The sequence below is a fragment of the Phyllobates terribilis genome, unplaced genomic scaffold, assembly GCF_046119375.1.
Source record: "Phyllobates terribilis strain yellow unplaced genomic scaffold, ASM4611937v1 Scaffold_4__5_contigs__length_816908805, whole genome shotgun sequence".
Classification (NCBI taxonomy): Eukaryota; Metazoa; Chordata; class Amphibia; order Anura; family Dendrobatidae; genus Phyllobates; species Phyllobates terribilis.
In genome coordinates, this window is record NW_027362764.1 from 73,111,915 (window position 1) to 73,135,978 (window position 24,064).

At 35.8% G+C, this 24,064-nt stretch overlaps 1 protein-coding gene and 1 long non-coding RNA gene across 3 annotated transcripts; one reads left to right on the forward strand and one right to left on the reverse strand.

Moving 5' to 3' along the window:
* Window positions 1–1,861: 1,861 nt before the first annotated feature.
* SKIDA1 (SKI/DACH domain containing 1) lies at window positions 1,862–16,525 on the reverse strand. Of its 2 annotated transcripts, none has more exons than XM_073677499.1 (2): window positions 14,102–16,525; window positions 1,862–2,890 (listed from the first exon to the last, which is right to left on the reverse strand). In XM_073677499.1, the coding sequence occupies exons 1-2, from the start codon at window positions 16,158–16,160 to the stop codon at window positions 2,877–2,879; spliced, it is 2,073 nt and encodes a 690-aa protein (XP_073533600.1). In that variant the 5' UTR covers window positions 16,161–16,525; the 3' UTR covers window positions 1,862–2,876. The 2 variants fall into 2 exon arrangements, with proteins under 2 accessions (XP_073533600.1, XP_073533599.1); XM_073677498.1 differs by lacking the exon at window positions 1,862–2,890 and having other exon boundaries at window positions 12,477–16,239; window positions 16,397–16,501.
* On the forward strand, window positions 14,921–22,513 carry LOC141265000 (uncharacterized). The gene is made up of 2 exons (XR_012320032.1): window positions 14,921–15,443; window positions 21,159–22,513. It is a non-coding gene; the product is annotated as an uncharacterized lncRNA (long non-coding RNA).
* The last annotated feature ends 1,551 nt before the right edge of the window (window positions 22,514–24,064 follow it).

Genomic DNA, 24,064 nt, shown 5'->3' on the forward strand with positions numbered 1-24,064 from the left:
TAAAAGAGCCCGCCACAAAATGCATACAGTGAAAAACTTGTATAGGAATGCTAATGTGTACAGGGCCAATGCTGATTCTTTTGGATTCCCCCACGCAAATACACACCCATTTATTTTCCCTCGCCGCCCCCCCCCCCAAAAAAAAAAAAATATATATATATGTATCTCATCCATACAAATAGGTGAAACTTTTCTTCAGGTTGTATCACATAGTGTTTTGCAAAAGTGTTTGTCAGTGAAAACCAGGAGTGGTTCCAAAACATTGAAGAGATACAAATCTTTGTATTGCACCTAGTCTGTCTCTGTAGGTTCCATTCCTGGTTTTGGCTATATTAATGCCAATACAAAATATTGACCACAGCACTGCCATGTGCAAGGGGCTTTAGTGTTCTAGAATATTTTTGTAGTATGTTTTGTTTTGCTTTTTAATTATTAGCTGATCTAAAGACATCTATGGACTAGCATTATTAGCATTATTTACTAGCATGTTTCTGTGAAAACAACTGAATATGGTTGATAATGATATCCATTTCTATGGGAAAAGCTGATGCCAAAATGTGTCAGCTTTCATTATTCAATAGGCATATTGCAAAAATAAACTCTACTGCTTGAAACATGATAAAAACTAAAGACAAATTGACAACAGATTGAATCCATTCCCATCAGTTTTTCAAACCATTGTCCCAAATATTAAACATTTGAATTATAAAATTATTATGTCAGGATTAATGTGGCTCTAGTTCACATTTTTTGCTGTCTTTTTTTTTTTTTTTTCATTAAGTTTTATGAAGGAATTTTTTATTAAATATTTCTTCCATGTGAACTGTACTTTTGGATAATAAAATTGCATTTTCATGATAGATAGATAGATAGATAGATAGATAGATAGATAGATAGATAGATAGATAGATAGAGGGATAGATAAGAGATAGATAGTAGAATGGTAGATAGATAGATAGATAGATAGATAGATAGATAGATAGATAGATAGATAGATAGATAGATAGATAGAGTTGGAACCATGTACATAATGGATAATAAATAATTGTTCTAGACTTCTAGACTTGTATTACCTTTTAGTGCAAAGTAAAAGAAAGTTGTAGTACAGCGCAGAAATAAATTTAATATTACATTCTCTTAATATTCTACAGAGTTCTTCTGTATATATCTGCATGATAAGGATATACTGAAGGGGAAGGCCTGGTGAGCATGACAAGGCTATAAGCAGAGGTATAAGCATTTCACTATAACTGGACCATTACAGTTAAACATATGATGTACTGTTAATAATACTTGATTTAAGGATGTAATATAGGCCTGGTAATTTATCTGTAGGCATGCCCATGCTTTATATATCGGGACAGGCCTTACATCATGCATTTAGACTAGATTACAATTTTTTTCTGAGTTTCCTATTCAATTTCCACTTTTGCATTAAATGGATTTGTGAACGACACAGATCATTCTAAAGTAAGAGATAAATATAAAAAATATTTGTCACCAGGTCAAACGTGACCAGGTTTAGCTCTTATTGTATTCCCTCTGCTTCACTCAGTATTCCTTCTTTGTTTTGTTTTTTTTTGTTGCTGTTGTTTTAAATGTATCATATGGTTCCAGAAACATGGACCTTTTTATTTAATGTTAATTTGTATGGTCTGGTAACTTTGCAGCTTACAGAACCACACACAGGCAGGTACACATCCTTGGTAAAGACTATAAAATTTTGCATTAAATAAAAAGGCTCTTGACCTGATGACAGGTCCTCCTTAATAAATTACACATATTTTCTTAACTTTGTAGATAGATAGATAGATAGATAGATAGATAGATAGATAGATAGATAGATAGATAGATAGATAGATAGATAGATAGATAGATAGATAGATAGATAGATAGATATTGGATAGATAGATGCTGCTTACATACATTTGCATGGCAATTCATAATTTCTCTTTTAAATTGTCCAATACTTATTTCATTTAAAGAGACAGATGTTGTTTCTTTGTTACTTTCCCCTTAGGTCAATTGGTTATGGATTAGACTAGTAATTAAAAAAAATCCATCAGTCGACATATAGTAAAAGACAACAATGTGAATACAGCCAGAAATGCACCAAATTATATTAGTTTACATCAGTTCAGTCAGAATACAATTTTTGGGTCTTGTTACTGCAACCATACCCCAAACGCTGTTTAGAAGAAAAAAAAAGGAGAAAATACAATAGTCTCAAACAGATTGATTTAAAAATTAAAATAAATCAATAAAATATTTTTAATAATAGTTAAAAAAAAAAACAACACAGTAGTACAAAGTAAGACTAAGACATTTAAAAATGAGTAATAAGGATAATTCCTAACATACAGAGTTAGCTTTAAGAAAAAGCTTGTGCACAGCTGCCAAATTATTGTGCCAGGTTTTGGGGCCACAGGATTGGGGGACACTTCCCAGGACACTTGAATTGCCTCAAGTGACTGTCTTTATTTGGTGCTGGGGATATGAATCTAAAGTTATGACAAGGAGATGGAGTGACCAGGGGCTCAAGTGGCTTTTCTCCCTCTCTCTCAGCTGTGTGTGCTCATTTAATTGGGCATTCTTACAATGGATTTTTAGGGGTTATGTCAATTTATGTTCTTCTTTAAATTTTGGGTCTCAGTACAGTTGTTTTGAAAACCAAGCAATTTTAATTCATTATTACAATATTCCTAATTACATGCAAAATATTTATTATCATATATATATATTTATTTCCTCCTGAAACATTTACCAGCCAGTGAGGGCCCACAACAGTGACAGTGTATTTATTCAGTCTTTGAACTTAATTCAGAAGGTTGAAGAAATAGTTTGTGCTGGGTGCAGGTTTTAATCACCAGAGTTTTCTAGCAGCAGGGACCTACAATAAAACAGAGCACAAGGTTACAAGGTACAATGCATTTAAGACTCCTACAAAAACTGACAATGGGAATAATGCAAAAAAAATATATATATATATATATATATTAAAATAAAATATAAATTGTCAATATTTCAACTTATTTATTAGAATTTTGTATATTAATCAGTACATTATTTAGAACCCCTTGTCCGTATCCCCTGCTCTTTCAGCAAGGCTCACAAGAAGAATTTCAAGCACACAGGCCTGATGACACCCCACAGAGGAAAATAAACATCATGTTGGGATCTATTTACTGAGGTTTCCCAAATGCTTGCAGTGAAAATCCTAGGGCAAACACAATAGGACCTTATCTACAAATGTAAATTACTGGTGATATTATTTTACAGATGAAGGGAATTCAGTTTTAAACAATCCCAGCTTTGCAAATGCAAAGTAAGTGTGGGGGTGGGGTTCTAGCTAGAAAGACTATATATATATATATATATATATATATATATATATATATATATGCATGTACAGATAGATAGATAGATAGATAGATAGATAGATAGATAGATAGATAGACAGACAGATAGATAGATAGATAGATAGATAGATAGATAGATAGATAGATAGATAGATAAATAGATAGATAGATAGATAGATAGATAGATAGATAGATAGATAGATAGATAGATAGATAGATAGATAGATAGATAATAGATATCATATGGGAAGCACAGTGACACATTTATAATAAGATTATGTTCTATGTATAGGGTAATTTAGATTACAAGATGCCTGGGGCCATGTGTCCAGGTAAAGAGAAGCTATATCTAACGGCTATGGCAACTATTATAGACAATTAAGGACGTGGGTTGTGATCTGATACCTTCTTTGTTGTATTACTATGTGTGTGATGTTATTAATTCTTCCATATGTTAGCATCATCTAAAATATAGGACACCCAGAAAATGAGGCTAATAGGAAGAAAATGAGGCTAATAGAAGGTAACATAACCCACTAGTTGCTGTAGAAAGTCCTCATGTGAAACAAAGGCTTTGCTTAGTAAGACATGATTTGTCAAACAATCTGTGACTTTAACATTGGGATGAATGTGGATTTTAAAGGAAAAGCTGAGCAGGAAGGAAGAAAGAGAGAGAGAGAGAAAGGAAGAAAAATAAATAAAGGACGGAAGAAAGAAAAATAAAAGAAGTAAGAAATAAAGGGAGGAAGGAGGAAGAAGATAGAAAGAAAGGGAGGAAGGAAGGAAGAAATGAAAACAGGAGAAAGGAAGATAGAAAAAAAAAGAGAGGGATACAGGAATAAAGGAAATAAGGAAGAAAGAAAGGGTGGAAGGAAGAAGAAATGAAGGAAGAAAGAAAGGAAGGAAAGAGAAAAGGAAAATAAGGAAAGAAAGAAAGGGTGCAAGGAAGAAGAAAGAAAGGAAAAATAAAGGAAAGAAAGAGAGAAAGAAGGAAAGCATTACTGGTGTTTACTATTCTTTCGTGTATTATGAGATCTAGCAGACACATTTGCTTTCCATATTGTGCTCAGCAGTCTGTGCTCCATTGTGTGCAGACTTGTGGTTTATTTGCGCACGGTTTGTCATCATTACATGTTTTGCCCCCAGTAAATCCCATGATTTGCGCTAAGACGGCGCTGAGTAGAAAACTTGACGATGATGAGGATTGTAATACCCATCATCACATCTTCCCATCATATAAAAGTATAAAACTCAGCACAAGAGCACATCCCTCCAACTCAGGCCAGAAATGGGGAACCCACCGGTTCCTAGCTAAAAAGGGGTGCAGGGAGGAGGGGTGGCAGCAGTTTTGTTTAATCACATTCGATCAGCACAAAAAGGTCTGAGCATCATTAGGAGGAGAGCAGCCTGGGGGTGAGGTGTGTGCCCCTGCCCCCTCTGTGTATGCAGCCTACATCGAAAGAGTACAGGGATGGGGGAGAAAACAAAATAAATATCACTGTATAGACGCTGTCCTACAAAACTAACGCATAGAGATGCAAACTGCATTCATATGTTCTGCATGTGCACACATAGATGTAGCAGAGTTGAAGCTAGTATGTATGTGTGTGTGTGTGTGTGTGTGTTGTAATAGTAAAGTTGGTTTACCTGCAGTCCCATAGAAATCCACACATCGTAATATCAAAATGGGCTGTGCCAATATTCACATCTCCAAAATATCGCTTGTGTGATGTAAGCAATGCTTGTCACTTACATCGCACTTGCGACATTTTAGAAATGCGAATATTGTCACAACTCATTTTGATATTACGATGTGTAATACACTACACATCAAGGCATTTCTAGGAGCAGCATGGCAAACCATGAGTTAAGCTCCCTTATCCCCCCCCCCCCCTCTTGATTAATAACACGTGGTTGTGCATTATATAGGTGCTGTATATGGTGCTGTATATCTCCACATATGGCGCAGGCTGTAAACAATCTATAAATGTTCTAGTTAACTATGTACAGCTCTTATCGATCTACAAACATCATATAAGTGCTTTCTCACATCTCTATACCTGATCCCCCATCCTTTTTATAGCAGCAGCTCAATACATTAATATTTAGTGTATTTAGCAATACGTTAATATTTAGTGTATTTAGCAATACGTTAATATTTAGTGTATTTTATATAACCCAACCTAATATAAATGTAGTTACACTCTATTACAACAACCATCTATGGAGAAAGCAGCCGAATGTCGTCTCTACATCTCCCAAAATTGTGTTTTATTGTGTGATGCAAAAAAAAAAAAAGGTTCTTGATACAATTCTGTGAGATATTTACAAATAACAAATAATAAAGTGTAAATATTTACCATTTTCAAAAACTCAAAACAAATAGAAAACTCCACACTCCGCCTGAAAAGCGCTGATGTGGAGACACAAAGGGGCAAGCTCCGACCTCCCCTTCGTGTAATTTTTGCAAGCAGAATAAACCTCCATAGTAAATTCATAAAAGTCGCAGCTGCCACTGTCTCATCTGTACAAGGTGCAGGCGCAATTATCAGTGATGACTGCGCCTTCAGATGTGCAAAAAAAATAAAATCGCTATTTGTTCTCTGCGTTTTTTGTTTCCCACCCATTTAAATCGCACATCTCAAGCCCCGTGCCTGGACTCAAGGGCAACTATACTGTCTTACTTTAATTAATTCATGTAGTTTCCTCTCTGCGCCAGATTTATACAAGTGTGGTCCATTCTGTAATTACTTTTCTATGGTTTAGAGATTTTTCTGGACATGCAATAGGAATAGCACATTATCCCTTTGGCACTAGGGAAAATCACACTCACTGATCCCAGATACTCAATTCCTCCTCGTTTTTTTTTTTGTTATTTACCTAAATATTCAAGATACCAAAAAGTACAATATTAATGTTTGCAGCAAATTATGTGTTCATATCTGATTAAAGCATAAGGTGTTAGGTCTATGTAACTGTCTAGAGGATACAATGTAGCTTGTAGATATTTCTTAAAATTTGCATCAAGTTCCAAATGTAGGGGAAAAGGAGACAAGGGAAATACATGCTGGTTATATGATATATTGTATGTGCTAAGTTGATCAGTCTCACACAGGTCTGTGTAGGACATGCTGGGTTGTCTGAAGTCTTTGTCTACTTGATATATATAAAATATTATACAATTAAATTATTAAATATATTAAATATCATATATTACAATTAAAATGTGTCTGTGAACTTTGTTTCCTGTTTTTGAGGCTTTGAGGAATGGATTATAGTCATGAGCAATAATCAGAGTATTATTTAAAAAAAAATAAAAAATAAACAGTAATAATAGTACTAATATTATGAAAATAATAAAATAATAATAGTATAAATATTATACAAATAAACAATACAATAATAATAGTACTAATATTACAACAACAAAAAAAAAAAATATAGAAAAATGTATGGGTGATCTTCAACCTTTAACTTTTATAGGCCAATTCCTGTTCCTGGATTTATTTAAATTGTGAATGACTGACATAATCACACCAGTAAACCTAAGATGCATCAGTGATATATAAGTATACTAAAATTCTGTGTTTATTGGTGTTAGTTCACACAGTTTTTATATTCTATATATGTTTTTATCCTTTTTGTGGTTATTTATTTTTATTATCATCAGGTTACTATTAGACTGCATGATCAAGATTTACATGCTATAGGAGATGTGATATCCCAATCAATTATTTTATTCTATAAATAAAAATAAATAAATACAATATAATGAATCTACATAAGACAACACCCTGTGACATATCATTTATTTTAGACTTATTTGAATACACCCCTGAAGCATTGTAGGTGGATTTGTTTTGTTAAACAGTAAAAGGAAAATGGTTTATTTTTAAAGCATTTCTTGCTGGGGAAGCTCCCCTACAATGTTTGAAAACTGCAAAGGAAATCAGTGGATATTAGAAAACAATTATGGGTGACCCTAAGTAAGGTGAGGGATGAGGCCTTCCCCAAATAAACCAAGCGGGAAATCTTAGGGGAAAATCACATTCAGCCTGATGGAAACATCCTGTTTGAAGGGAAGTCAGCCCCACAAGAGTCCATGCATGGTCTGCAAGTGCAAACCAGAGGTTAACCCCTCCTCTGCCAGATAAGATCATGCAAGACCTATCTGGGTCCAGAAGGGTAATCATTACACTATTACTATTGATCATTGTTCTCAGAATGGTTTATTTTCTTTTGTCTGAGCCTACATTATCTTTTTTTTTTTTTTTTTTTACTTTTTTTGTTGATGGAGAGAAAATAAAAGCACAGAATTGGAATTTGGATGTATATCTCCATAAAGAAGTAGTGGGAGGATGGGTGCACAATAGATTGGTTAATAGTTAACACAAATTCTTAAAAGCATGTACCTTGAACTTACTAATCAGGATTCTCAGAGGGTTTTAGGACTAAGTATAGCCAGTTTATTCAATATATTCTGAAATATATTTCAACTCTTATTATTAGGCTACTTATGGATATATATATAATATCTATTTCTTTTAATTTATTTATTTTTTTAATTTTGTGGGTGTATGTACATGATATATATATATATATATATATATATATATATATATTTATTTTTGATTTTTTTCCATTTTGTGTGTATATATGTAAGGTGTGTGTATATACATATATATTTATGGCAATTTTTCTGTTCATTTTTTTAATTTTGTGCGTATGTATGTGATATATATATATATATCATGCACATACACACACAAAGTAAAAAATAGAAAAATATGTATTTAATAAAATAGGCATCGGTATATTTTATATACCGATGCCTATTTCATTAAATTATCTAAAAAGATATATATATATATATATATATATATATATATATATATATATATATTTCTTATTTACCCCAGGTCTACAATCTTTGGTAGAGGAGCCTGGAGTGGTTTGGCAATACCTGCTGACTATGGGTAAATTCCTCAATTCTAATTAAGACTCTCTCCTTTGTTATGATTTAGTGGGAGTGATAATGTCGTGTTTTCACTACTTTATTATGTTCATAATTGCACAAAGTTGCCAATTCCCTGCAGTGATTTTTTTTCCTTATTATAAATATATTTTACTAGCTCTCTAGTACGTAAACATACCACTGGCTGTGGGTGTTTGGCTTTTAATAATGTGCTTGCATTTTTTTTATTACAGTGGATGGTTTGGACTGATGAAGGTAATATCCGAGATGATCTTGACAGACAGGCTTTGTTGCTTGGATTCATCCCCAGCACACAATGACCGAACCTTTCATTCACCATTGCTCTTGTCCATAGCCCAATTAAGTGATTAACATCCACTGTAATGAGGCCCTATCCTTCTGTCCAGCATTGGGCCTGTCTCTTTTAATAAACTTCATCAGAACCCTTGTGGCAAGGCAACATATTTTTATTATGTGATATACATTAATTAATTAATTAGAACAGCTAGAAATAAAAAATATATATGTATTTTGGTAGAGAATTCCTTTACCCTGACCTATTTTGCAATCTGATCAAATCTATTGCCTCTTTCTGTGTTTTGTTATTGGACCAACCTCTCCACCACTTGAGGTTCATCCATAATGGAGCTTCTGTGTTTTGACATGGGGCATTTTAATTTCCAGAAGGGTGAATCCCCCTCATAAAAGTCAGGCAGGGGTCACTAGTTCACACATATGTAATCTCATTTTTTAAGCATTTACAGAGTGGTCATTTAATGGCCTTTGATTATAGCAGAGTCCACATTGGCCTATAAACTCATTCACGCCCAACAATGGGGATTTTCTCAACAATTAACAAGGAACAACATAGTAAAGCTATTTAGAAAGGCATCCCTATTTACTGGAAATTAGGTCCCTTTTAAAGCACCAGTGACTAATTTCACACACTTTACAACCTCACTTTGAATGTCCATAAACAAACTTTTGGTGAACTGTCTGTCCTGTTCCAGTGTTACCACCAAATGCAATGTTGAGTGCTAAGGCTTTAACTTTTCTTCTTTATTTTTTTTTGTTCAATCACAAAATGGCCTTACATCTCTTAAACCATGTACATCATAGAATAGCCACTACCCACTAGTTTTTTTTTCTAATTTTTTTGCATATTTTAAATAAATTATTATTTAATTGATGTGAATTGGATGAACACTGATTCAATTATAGACAGATTTCTATCGCCTTGCATCAGGTTCAGTTCAGGATGTATCTTGTTTGAGTGCTGAACCAGGTCCAAAAAAAACAGATTAGAAACTCAATATCTGCATCAGCTGTCCAAGGGGTGTGGACCAATAATACTAAAAATGCAAAGAAAAGTGGAACAAATAGACGTTCCTGTGTGAACATGCTCTTATAAAATAAATAAATAAAAAAAAAAACTCATTTATTATTGTGAAATCATCCATATACCTGCACCTCCATTATGAAAATATTAGGTTACACTTTATTTATTTATTTTTATGTTTTGTTTTCATTTTATACAACTAAACCTGTATCCTGTGCAATATTTGGGGATATTAATATAGACTCTTGTAACCTAGTCAAATTAAAATTCAATTTTTGAAAATCCAATAATCTATGTGTGATATGGCCTTTATAGTATTTAGATAGATAGATAAAGGTAATACTTGAACAAATACACGCTCCTGTGTGAACATCCTCTTATAAAATAAAAAAAAAAATATTAATTATTGTTAAATCATCCTTATATACCTGCAGCCCCTTGTGAAAATATTAGGTTGCACTTTATTGATGTTTTGCTTTAATGTTATACAACTAAACAATATCTGGGGATGTTAATATCCACCTCATAGCCATCTCTGTATTCAATGACTGACAAGAACCCACAAATGCCATATTTGAAAATCCAATAATGTATTTCTGTGATATGGCCTTTATGGTACTTAGGATAAAGGCAATGTTCAAAATCCGATTCCATGATTCCCTTTAACCATGTTTTTGCAGATACATACATTGTAATAACGTTTGCACTGAACCAGTCATTTTTGTATACAGCTTGTCTTATGATTCCTGTATCAGTAATATAGATCACACCACAGGCAGTGCTGCAAAAATGTACATAATAAAGTGGTATGTGAAGGAACAGGATATTAGACATTATCATAGGATATATGGGACAGAGCAGGCAGCATTCCAGGCCAGGATTCTGTTGTTTTCCTTTTGAATGACTGGTGGGGAAGGGGAGATGGAGCAGGGAAAGGGATGTGTGCCCTGCAGCGGACACACAGCCTGTCAGTCCCCCCCTAAACCCCTATTGTGAAGTTCCATGCAAAACAACTCAGGCCTTTTAAAGCTGGTGCTTGTGAGGCCGCCTGATCATGAAAAAAAGGAGAAAGAGAGGCCTAGTCTAAGGAAATTATATGTGGGATGCAAAAATCGAGCATATGCTGAAGAAATCTCATTATTATCGGTGCAAGTCCAAGATCAAATAACACAATACCGAATCCCACTGTATCTCTCTCAGAGAGGAAGAAGCATATTTTATATATCTTGTAGGTATGTGTTGACATTCCTAGAAGATGTCTTCAAGAATAATACCCCTGCCTGTATAAGTATCCTCTTACAGTCTACATTTTGCTTTTTTTTTTTTGTTTAATGCACAAAATGCCACCTGTGGCTGGGCAGATATTTGGAAACTACAGGTCCCGGCATGCTAGATGGTTTGCAAACACTGGGACATGAAGTTCCACAGGTTTTCCTGAAACACAGTTTAGTTGAAATTACCTTAATAATTAAGTCTTGGATGTAGCCACATTTTTCTAATATATGCAAAAAAAAAATATGTGGTTTTCTTTTAAATAAATAAAACAAATAATCAACTGGACATCATTACTAGATTTTTTCACAAAACTACTTAATATTATATGTATTATTTATATACATTTTTTCTTTCTCTTTTTTTTTTTTTTCTTTGCCAAATCCATTGTTGGCATTTGATGCCTACCTAATCTTGGTAAAGACAGTATATAACAAAAATGTGAACTGCACATGAGAGCCCTTAATTGATTGCTAACAGTGCACAGTATTCAGAGATGAAGCCAATGATGTGCCATAATATAAGCGGAACAAGTGACTTGTCTCCAAAATCTCTTAACATGCCACCTGCATTATCTCTCTTTAATCTTATCTGTAAACTTTAAAATGCCGCCCAGATGATTGCACTCACACTTTTTTTTATTTCTTGATCACTAAATTTAGTTCTGCCTATCTCAGTTTGCAAATGCTGTGTCCTTGCACAAATATTGGGGATGGCACAAGGCCATTTTGCACAAAAGTTGTTGAGTTAAGACAATTAATACACAATAAAAAAAATGCATAAACTCAATAAGTCACAGTGATTTCTTGATGCAATTATTTTTGAGAATTATTATTATTGATGAGCAGCATTTTAGTGAATATAATAAAGGAAATAACTTCTTCCAAGTTGGATGAATTATAAAGCTTCAGGATAGAAGTTATTCTGGAGCTCTGTGGTCGAAGACACGTGGTTAGTGTAAGGTGACACCCGTTAAAGCCTGCCTAAAATATTCCCAGACAAAGGAGACTAAAAGAACATGAGTGTGCAGCCATAATGTAAAAAAAAAGGCCATAGTTAAAAAAAAAAAAAAGTTACACTGGAAATATTGATCTATGCAGCACAGCACTCTTTAATATAAAGACAATAAAACTGTGTCATTGAAACAGCCTGACATCTAAATTCAGAAATACCTTCCAGTAGAAAATGCATGAACACCATCCTTTTTTTTTTTTTTTCCCAGATTTTTTTTTGTATTTTTTATTTTTTTAGGCCTTGTACAATTACACAGAATATACAAGTCCTTTAAGTGTGTAAAATGTATTGTTTGTTGCAAACTCTCCTGTATATAAAAAAAAAAAAACACTGCTTCATGATTTATATACACTTTTTTTTAATGCACAATATTAAGACCTCCCTTTAAAAAAAATAGCATTTTTCTAGAAATGCTTAGCAACACCTCAGTCAATAAGACTCAATCATATACTAAAAAAAATATATAAAAGAAAAAAAATCAAGATGTATTAAATTGTGTTCTTTCAAGAATACAGTGTTTTGTTTTTGTTTTTTGTCGTTTTAATTAAAATGAAGGTGAAACATGCTCAACAGTGCAAATGTCAATTCTTTTTTGATTTACTGCTGTCAACACAACATTACACAAGGAAAAGAATACACCAATGGGTCTCTACAATATTTACTAAACTCAGTTTATAAGTGCAAGTGTAGAGACCTGACTGTGATTGTCATTTGCAAAAATTCTCCAGGCTTTGTATTGACCATTCAAGTTTTTCTTTTTTTATCTTTTTTTTTTTAAGCTACAATGAATAATGCAGTTTATCACATGGTTTAATAACTGGGGGCCTCTACCAGGAAATATGAAAAAAAAAAAAAAAAAATCACAATATCATCACAGCACTCACCCTGTCACATTTATAATATGACTCTCTTCATCTGCACAGTCTATGTCGGATTCTTTCTAAGCCACATATAAGTTTCATTTTGTGAGAATGTCACTCTTCTCTCAAGTCATATCACAATGTGACTGTAGGTGAGTGACACAGAAAGAGAAGAGAGACCTTTGGATACAATTGGGATTTCACTACACACTGTATGATTGTGCACATAAAAAGACATCATTTAACAAAATACAATGACATATTTATTTTTTTACTAGTTATTGAGGCAGCTTATTCTCCCAAGGCCTAAGTTAAATCTAGGCCCACGACCATTCCAGTCCATAAAAAAATGAGTTAAGTGCAACTGCTCTTGAAAAAAACAATTAAAACACAAAAAAACCACCCTCTCACCCAAACAGTAATGTCAAATCTGCCACTTCTAATTATTTATGGGTGACCCATATTGTGCAACAAATTACACAGTCATACTTCAGTTTTCCAAATCTAGTGCAGAAAATGCAAATGGCTCATATTCTGGTTTCTTTTATTACACTGAAATGCTTTTTGACATTTGTTTTTGTTTGTTTTTTTTTGTGTGTTTTTTTTTTTTTTTTTGCAGATGAACTGAGGTACCAGGTGCTTTTTTTTAAAGTAATAATATTATGTAAAACAAAAAAAAAACAAAAAACAAATATAAAATAAAAAATACAAAAAGGAAATAGATACAACTTCCATTCAAGGCCAGGGTTAATGCAATTCTTTAAGTACTGAGTAGTCTGCGGAATGTAACCAAGTGAACAAAAATTCCATATTGCAAAATGAAAATGGCATCCAATTTCCTTCTCCAGGAGATGTCAGGGCAAATAAATCCAAATTAATAATAATAATTAATAATAATATAATATATAAAAAAAAAAAACAGGCTGATACAACCATTTGTTTAAAAAAAATACGATTTCCCCATAACCAAAAGAAAAAAAAAAATGTTATGATTGAAATGTCCTGAATTTGTGACTAGGAGGGAGAGGTACTGGAGAACCACCCAACTGCCATTTCCAAATAGGATGGGCCTTGTGGGGTGGGTAAGAATCCTTTGTGCTGTTTAAGGAGTAGGCAGGGACTAAATCTCCGTCTTTGCCAATAATCAATGACGGTGGACTGGGGAAATTTGCCATGAAATTAAAAGGTCTTTTTACTGTAGAAGCTACATTGTTGGCTAACCTTTTGCGTCTATTGGTCACTGTCAAACCATCCAGTGTCCCTTCATAAAATTCACTTTTACCTGGGGGTCTTGGGCTCCTTGCAGATTTCAGATTGGGCTTGCAGGGAGTTGTCTGTAACATAGATCTTTTTCCTAGCACCAGTGTCCTGTAATTTTTCCTGACCTTAGCACCATATTTGTAATCTCCATCCTCAGGCTTGTTGTGTGTATCTAAAGTGCATGGAGGATCCTCCTCACTTGGAGTCATTGTATCTCCAGAAGTGGTTTGCTGTTTATTATCAGTGCACACAGAGTCCTGTTTGGCTTCTACTAAAGCCCCCTCGGTTTTATCCTCACTCCTATCACTATCAAGCTTATCCTTAGCAACATTGCACTCAAAGTTTAGCTTATGCTGGTTATGGTATTCTTCATGACCACTACTGTCCTCAATTTTAATTTTTACATTGTGCATAAAGGATAGATCAGTGCATGAATTCACTCCACTACTATGATTCTGCTCAGAGTTTTCAGGCAAATCCACTGTTCCTGGTGATTTACACAATTTGTCCCCCTTTTCAGTGGTTGTTGCAGATACACAACATAAGGAGCTGCTGGGGGATGTTGTATTCTTTTGCACACATAGTGAGAGAGTTGATTGCTTGCTCTCCCAGTTTATCCTTTGTTGTGGTGGAAATACATTGTTTTTCTTTGGGCTAGCTGAAGAGCCCCCCTGGGTAACACAGTTAATTGCCATGTCACTTCTTTTAGCATTGCAAGAGAAAGCAGAAAGTGGGAGATGGATCCCAGAGGCTTTATCAGGAAAGGAGCCCCCCACACCAGGGGCACAATTTATCCCAGGATTCATGAAATCATGGTGACTCCAATCCTGGCTTTCAGATTTAATCTCACAGTGAGCTGTCTTACCAGAACTAGGGCTGGGGGACCTGGGGAACTGACAGAGGAGGTTTGACTGTGCCATGTGAGCAGGGCTGGAAAAACTAGTTCTCCTGAATCGTATGCTTTCCACTGAGACCTGGCTGGACACAGAACTGCTGTCTGACTCAGAGGAGCTGTCCTCATCAGAGCTCACATCACTGGAGTCAGACAGGCTTCCCTCCTCCTCCTCCTCTTCCTCCTCATCATCGGAGGACACAGAGTTGCTGCTGCTGGATAAACTAGAACCAAAATCCGAGTCATTGGCAGCAGAACTGGACTCTGAGTCGCTGCTGTATCCCTCCTGCAGGGCATCCAGGTGCTGGGCGCAGAAGCCATTGATCAGGTGGATCCTCTCCAGGCACACAGGGGTTCCTTTGGATCTGTAGGGCTTGGGTAAAAAAAAGAACCTCCTGCTGCTGCTGTTGCTGCTGCTGCTGCTGTGGAATGATGAGTCCTTGTCTGCTGAAGACCTTTTCCTTTTGTATCTGTAAGTCACTGAGCTGCCTAGCTTGGGTTGGGCAATGGCTGGTTGGTAGTAGTAGGCAGGGTGCTTGCTGCACAGCACGCCCCTGAAGTAGGGCAGGCTGGAGTGGAAAGCTGCTACACATTCTCCGGGGATCTGGGGAGTTTCATAGTTTCCAGGGGTTTTGCAAGGAGATCTTGCTATTTGTGGGTAGCTGTGACCAGTGTATTTACTTAGAAAGTGAGGTAGATCAGCAGCCGGTAGAAGGTCTGGTTCTCCAGTAGCAAAGGCTTTTCTCTTTATTGGCTTGGTAGATTCATTCAGACCCAGCCAAACTTTGTTCTCCTTCCAGAGACTGCTGTAAGGGTCGGGGGATGGGTGCTCTTTTGTTGACAGGGGCCTGCTTATCCTCCTCCTTTTTGTCTTGAGGACCCTTTCAGTCTTGCAGGAGGTGTACAGGGCTTCCACGTCCTCTCTGGAGATCAGAGTGCATTTGGCTGCATGGAAAGCTATAGAGTTGATCGCCTTGAGCTTCCTCAGCTCCTCCAAGTCACAGTGGTGCTTCTTCACTTTTAAATGATCCATGCGCTTGTGCACTGTGGTTCTTGGGATGTTCTTCAGGAGATCTGTAAAAACCTGAGACAGGGCGAACATCTGCTTGCCTTTGATGATCAGGTATCCAAGCCTGACTCCATCCACCACTTCAAAGCCAGACTCCAGATCACCCATTGCTTGGGTCATAATATCGCCAGCATTTGGCAAAGGCGAGGTGGTGGTTGCAGATCCAGAGAGGGCTGACGCTTGCAAGTCTCAAGGCATCCTGCTTGAAGGAAGGAGAAAGCCTCGTTATTGCCCTATAAAGTCTATAGGACTAGTCACATGTACAGCTCTAGATCCAGGCAGAGAGAGATAGGCAGGTCCTAGAGCCATAGAGGGAATGGCAGCTCTCCATTGTTACAGGCTGCAGCTCGCAATACCTGAGTCCTTAGTGCAGCCCCCCGGTGCATGAGAGCACCCGGAATAGTGGAATGTGCTCTTCTCTCTGCTGCTGCTGCACTATAGTGAGCCGTCCGGAGACACCTTCATCCATTAATTCCCCTACAGCCGCCGCTGATTGGACACTCCTGACAGGTGATGCAATAAAAATTGATATTCCACCCCTTCCCCCAAAAAATCTCCGGCTAATTAGCATACTCTTATCCTGCACCTCCCCTTCTAAAGGAAATAAGGCTGCATTTTACTATATAAATCTTTCCATACGATCAGCCTGCACTCTGCCCCCATAGTCGGGGCTTTTTTTTCCAGTTTTTCTACCTTTAAGGTAGAAGAGAAATTGCAATTTTCTACTATATGTGCTATACTATATATGTGTGTGTGTGTGTGTGTCTTACATCAATGTATTAGACAGCAAATACATGGGTATATAGGACCGTCCTCATGCAATTTTATATAGTATGAGGGGGCATTGAATACACTGCAGTTGTCCAAAGCAATGTATGAATATATATATATATATACTTATAATGCACTTATGATAGACATAAAGCAATGTTTCAATATTGTATATGTGTATTCGTACTACATTATTATATAAAGCCTGGTATATATGTGATATTGCATCCATTCCTACCTGTATACGCTGATACTTTATCATCTGCTCATTTCACGTCTTTGTATAGCAATGCATTGTATGTAGTTTGCTAAACATTCGCTGATACATTATTATACATACAATACGTATGGTGTGCTCTTATATAGGGCACTACTGCACTACGTTAATGATATAGCACTGGGTATAGGTGCGTTATTATACAATGCTGGCTACCAATTCCCATCCTGCACTTATGTACTATGATACAGAACTGTTCTCTTATGCGCTATTATACACTGGCGTGCACCAATGCACCACTGTGCACCATTCTAAAAAATACATGAATATACATAATGCAAGGCTGTACACTAATGCACTGGCTATTATGCAGCAATTCACTACTTGACGTATACAGCGTTTATATAACGTTGTACATTATTATGTGACAATGTGCACTATTATATATTAATGGAGAACAATGTACTATTGTGTATTAATATATTCCACTGCACTATTGTACATTATTAAGGAATGATACAATTCATGATGAGCATATGTGCCCTGTTATACATTGTTATAACACATGGTGCATCCTTATATATTATAAGACATAGTGCACCATTATATATTATTATAAGACATAGTGCACCACTATATATTATAAGACATAGTGCATTATTATACATTATTAAATAATAATACACTTCATTATGCGCCTATGTGCTCTGTTATTCATTATTATAAGACATAGTGCACTATTATGTATTATTATAAGACAGTGCACTATTATATATAATTAAGGAATGATACACTTTATTATACTCATATGTGCCCTGCTGTACATTATTATAAGACATTGTGCACTATTATATATTATTATAAGATAGTTAATTATTTTATATTATTAATGATGGATACACTTTGTTATACTCATATGTGCACTCTTATATACATTATAAGACATAGTGCAGTATTATATATTATTAGACATGGTGCACTATCATATATTATGAGACATGGTGCACTATTATATATTATAAGACATAGTGCAATATTATATATTATTATAAGACATGGTGCACTATTATAGCATTATTAAGGAAGGGTGCGCTTCATTATGCGTAAGACACAGTGCACACTTATACATTGTAAGACACAATGCACTATTATACATTATAAGACAGTGCACTATTATACATTTTTCTACACCACTATGCGCTTTTGTATATTAGGATAGGTAACTGTGCATTATTATATGACCCTGTGCGCTTTTGTTAGACAATGCACACTATAATACCACCATGCTCTATCGCATTATTATAGGACAATGCACAGCATACATTGTTATTGGGCGCCTCATTATACCACTGCTGTATTATACATTATTATTATACAGCACTCCGCACTATTATAGGAGGTTTTGCACTTTTATATGTGATTACAGAAAATTCTGCAGGATGATAGTGACCTTCAGCAGACTTTGCACCATTATACATTGTTATCAGACGCTCTGCACTATTGCACGATATTACACCACACTCCGCACTGTTATGCGTTATTACAAGACACAGGACTATTATAGATTATTACACTACACCGCGCTCTGTGAGGAGGACGCCTGACGCCAGCCTTGCTTGATTTTCCTCTTTCAGGGCAGGTCGGGTGTGGGGGGCGGCTCGGGTGTGGGGGGCGGCTCGGGTGTCTTGTACTGATCACAACAATGTGCACAATAGCGAAAATGAAACTCGCTGCCTGCATGTGCTGCGCCCCGGTATATGGAGCCGCCAGACCCGGGAGCCGCACAGCCAGGAGCTGCCGCACACCCGCCCGGGGGTATAATGCTCCTAATATTATTATATTGGCCCCTAATAACCAACATATTTACAGGATCGGGCCCCAGTATATACCGCCGTGCACACACACTGCCTGGTATAGAGCAGCACATAAATACAGATGTAGCAGAGCGGAGTAGGTGGCCGCTGCCTTCATGCGCTGCGAGATCTCCCCCGATTTACCTACAGCCCTCGGAGAAAATGTCGTGGAAAAACTCAGCCCCGCCACAGTGGAAAATCTCCTGTTACATACTATACAGAATATCATAAAGAAAAAGTGCCGAACACTGTGTACTGTATGGTGCATATATATATATATATATATATATATATATATATATATATATATATATATATAGGTGTGTATGTATGTATATATAATATATATACACACCTACATATATATATATATATATATATATATATATATATATATATATATATACCATACAGAACACAGGGCTTGGTACTGTGCACTGTTATACATTGTTACAAGACACAGTGCACCATTATATATTCACTATAGTCCCAATAATTAACACAACTATATACTAGTACTCTATAGACAGGCACATACTCTATAAACCAGGTGCCTATTAAATATTCTGTACACTGACCACACAACCATATATTATATACTACATACTGTGCACTACATACAACATACTGACTGCTATATACACAATATATATAGTATGCAATATATATCAATTATCTATCTAATATATATATATATATATGTAGTTTACATAGATAGATAGATATTATATACTACATAATTATACACGATATACCACACCTATTAACCCCACAGCATAAACCATAGACTGCATATTACACATAACCTAGTGTACACTTTATTCACAACCTACACTAAATACATCCTACATAGAATAAAATATATGCCACACTCTATACTGAAACAGTGCACATGACACATCACCTATTTCTTAATTTCTTCACACATATACTACACTCTATATTACGTTTGGATATTTACTATACCTATTGTTCATTAGATGCTATATATTACATACTATATATTGTACACTACATGGGATACATTATATACCCATATCTATACAGTATATAGTTATTTAATACAAATTATACATTACCCACAACTTAATATACATGTTGATTTATCGTACACATATTACTTAGTGTTATACTCTTACTTTTCATGATATACTATATTATGTACTGTGCTGTATATTGCACGCTGTTTACTATGCACTGCATAGGATGCATTATATATTGCAATCTATGCAGGATATGGTTATATCGTACACATTTCTTAATATTATGGGCCTTTTGCTACACACTTGGTGTGACTTTGTGTGTTACACTACTGTGCATTATATACTATATTACCTGCTTTGTTATATACATTACACTATTTAATTTACCAAATATTACTACTATATTTTACATACTAGATATTGCATCTTATATACCATGCACAGTAGACTTATGATTACACTTCTGTGCTCAATACAAAAAAACTATTTGCACACAGAGATGTTAAAGCTACTTGATACAGTGTAACATGTGCCTTTACGTGATACATTTGACATTTATCCCAGGTACTGGTTACTATGTAAATCATTATCTGTATTTATAGTCATTGAGGATGGTTTTATGAAGCAACATTATTCCTGAATCATGGGCCCATCCAGCCAGGAATCTTTCACATAGGTCCAAAAACAATGATGGTATAGAGTTAATAGAGCCCAGGGTGTGTATACTGCCCTCTGTATCTGGACGTGTATCTGCAGGGATCATATTTACACTGAGGTCTGGCTGCAGTTATGTGCATTAATAATGAATCACATATAGGTAGAAGGCAATCAGATGTGTATGGGGGAGTGGGCACTGACTGCAGGCTGTGCTGCTCTGACTCAGGAGAGGCTGCTATTCCTCAATAGGGGAAAAGCAGTCATTAGAAAACAGGGAAAATAATAATAATGAGGAGGATGATGGTGATGAAGGCTGCGGGCTGCTTGATTTGTGGAAGTCCTAGTCAAGAATGTTGTTTGGCCAATCTATAATGATTAGCCTTGGGGTTATTTAGGATCAAATGGAGATGGCCTGGTCCCACACTCAGAGCTCCTCTGGAATGTGCTGCTCCATCCTCACTCCTCTCTTATATCTCATATTCAGCTGCTTTATTTTGCATCAAGCTTTTGTTCCCAAGAGCTGCCCATCATTTTAGGGGGAAGGGGTAATCTGTGACAGACAGATCAGTCCAGGCCATCAGCACACTTCTCCTCTATCTGGGGGGGCTTATTTTTTTTTTTGCTTTTTTTTTTTCAGGCACATTGGGGGTCGATCCCAATAGAAAAAAAAGGCCGATAGGGGCCCCTGTTCCTGCATACATGAAAGGCTGAGACTTCAAGATGGATTTGCATCTACACAGGGGGATTTCGATCAATAGGTAGCAACATTTATGGTGGAGATTATTAATGTGGAGACTGGACAACAGCATCAGCAGGACAATTAAAGATGAATGTTATTATTGGGGATGAAAGTTGAGCAGCAAGTTGCTTTGTTGTTCTATGTGCCAAATCTTATCTCCAGATGGAAATCCTTTTCTAGTGACCATGTACAGTTGTCAACCTGATTAAACGTGTAGGATATATGCATATGTAAAATGCACACACAGCTTATTCTGCATGTGTCAAAGTTACATTGATTCAATATCTTATATATTTTTATTTATTACTTTTTTCTATTTATCTTTCTATCTTTTACACATTAGTAGTTATCTGTGGCCTTTTTTTCTTCCTATCCATCTCCATTTATAAATACATCAATGCCAAGCGATTCATATCTATCTATGTCAATATCTTTCTATCTACACATTACTAGTTATGCCCTTCTTTCTAACTCCATTAATAAATCCATCACTACCTATCTATTCATATTTATCTATGCTGATGTCTATCTATCTATCTACAGTATCTATCTATCTATCTATCTATCTATCTATCTATCTATCTATCTATCTATCTATCTATCTATCTATCATGCAAAAAGTCAGGCAACACTCCAAAAGTTTTGGAGTGCTGCCTGCCTTTTTGCATTATATCACTGATACAAATGGATATTTGTTTGGGGGCCTTGCACCCTAGACTCTGAATATATGGTGTTGTTCCAATATTGTCCTATCTATCTATCTATCTATCTATCTATCTATCTATCTATCTATCTATCTATCTATCTATCTATCTATCTACCCAAGCTCTACCCACCAGGCTAAATATACACTTCCATAGTAGTCTATTTGTCGATACAAATCCTTGTTCTGAATCCTGTCTGCATATTATAAAGTAACATGAGGACCAGTTACTTGAGCCTCTGCCCACCCTGCAGCCCCCTGAATGTCAGCTCCAACCAAGAAATGCAAAAACATTCTATGAACTATTGAAAGGAACAACGAACATGCTGGAGAAAGAAGCCCCATCAAGTCATTGCCCATGGATCTATAGCACTGAGTTACATTTACTTGTCAAAATATGGTATCCAAATGCAATATTGAAATGTGTCTCTGGACCATAACTATGCAAATCCCTCACACTGGACTGACATACCCTCCTGTATGAATATATGACTGTATGTATCCTGCATGCATCAGACAGATGCAGAATTAATAAATATTGTGACCAGTTTTCTATTGTATCTGATTATTAGTTGTATCCATCTACCTCTGCATTTATGGGAAACCTTGTCCCTTCTTTTTTTTTTTTGTGCTACAATTAATTAAAAATAAATTATTTAAAAAGCCCCTACAGATCACTGTGGCAGTGTGTGCAATGCAAGATGTGGGCACATTGTGCAGACCATGTTGTCTAATGACCCCTGCTCACAAAGCAATGACCTCTTACCCTTTATCTGCCCCCCCCCCCCCCCCCCCTCTGACCTATATAGAATTCAGTGGAGTCTTAAAAAAAATCAGTAAATTCTTGGGTGTAAAGAGGATTCGGGAAGTTCTCCTGCTTTGCTTTGCATGTATGGCGAACTTAAATTGCAACTTTACAGATGACAATTTAAATCGATAGGATTTCATGGAGTCTGGTGAAAACCATCTCACCACACCAGAAAGATTATTTTGGTTATCAGTGTGATACAAACCCCCAGTGGTGACCTGGGCAGTATATACCCCCCATCACCTAAAGCCATGAGGGAGATTGCAGTGACCACAAGCAGTGAAGCAGCAGCAGAGGGGGGAGGGGAGAGGAAGAAGAAGCTAATCTACAGCTACAGGCACATTCCCTTATCTGTAATACTATCAGCCGGTCTAAAGGACGCCATAATTATGTGGCTGAGAAAACAATGCCTTCTTTTGTGGACTTAAGTACAAAAATTATATTTGCAGAAGAATAATCTTTTAATTCCCATTAAATGATCTCAGGAAAATAGATGTTTTCTATTGGAGGGCCTTGTGGCTTGTAAATTCTGAACAAATGGGAAATGTCAAGGTTGATGCGTCTTTATAGAGACAAAACATATAAATATTAGTGCTAATGTATTATATTGTTATTACCCTGCTTTATTATATCATTGTGCGGTGTAACCACTGCTCACGGTCACACAGTCATCTGCATTTCCCTCAATGCTCAGCAGTATTTTATTTAAAGACTCTTAAACTTTCCAAACACAATGAAGGACTGTCAATGGAGGGAATGGCCAACGTGTTAAATATTGCGAATTTAATGGAGGTAAATGGTATGTGCTACAGGCAGTATTAATTGTATCTGCGAGATCTAAATGGGAGCTGGAAAGGCTATTACTCACTGTCTGGCTAATAAATATTGTTCCAATTTAGTCGCTGGACAAGATCAGATATAATTCACACAACAGATTCTATCTATCTATTATCTATCATCTATCTATCTATCTATCTATCTATCTTTCCATCTCAATATTTATAGATTTGTTTATTAAGATTAATGCATATTTTAAATTATCCATATATCTTCATATCTATCTATCTATACATTTATTTGTCAAGCTTAATTCATATTTTAAATTATCCACATATCTTTCTTTCTTTCTATCTATCTATCTATCTATCTATCTATCTATCTATCTATCTATCTATCTATCTATCTCAAAAGAAAAAAAAACAGTACTCCAAATTGAATCCCATGTCTATGCATAGAGTTGGGTCAATAAATTACCCCCACTTTTTGCATAATCAATTTGGAGTGCTGCCTGTT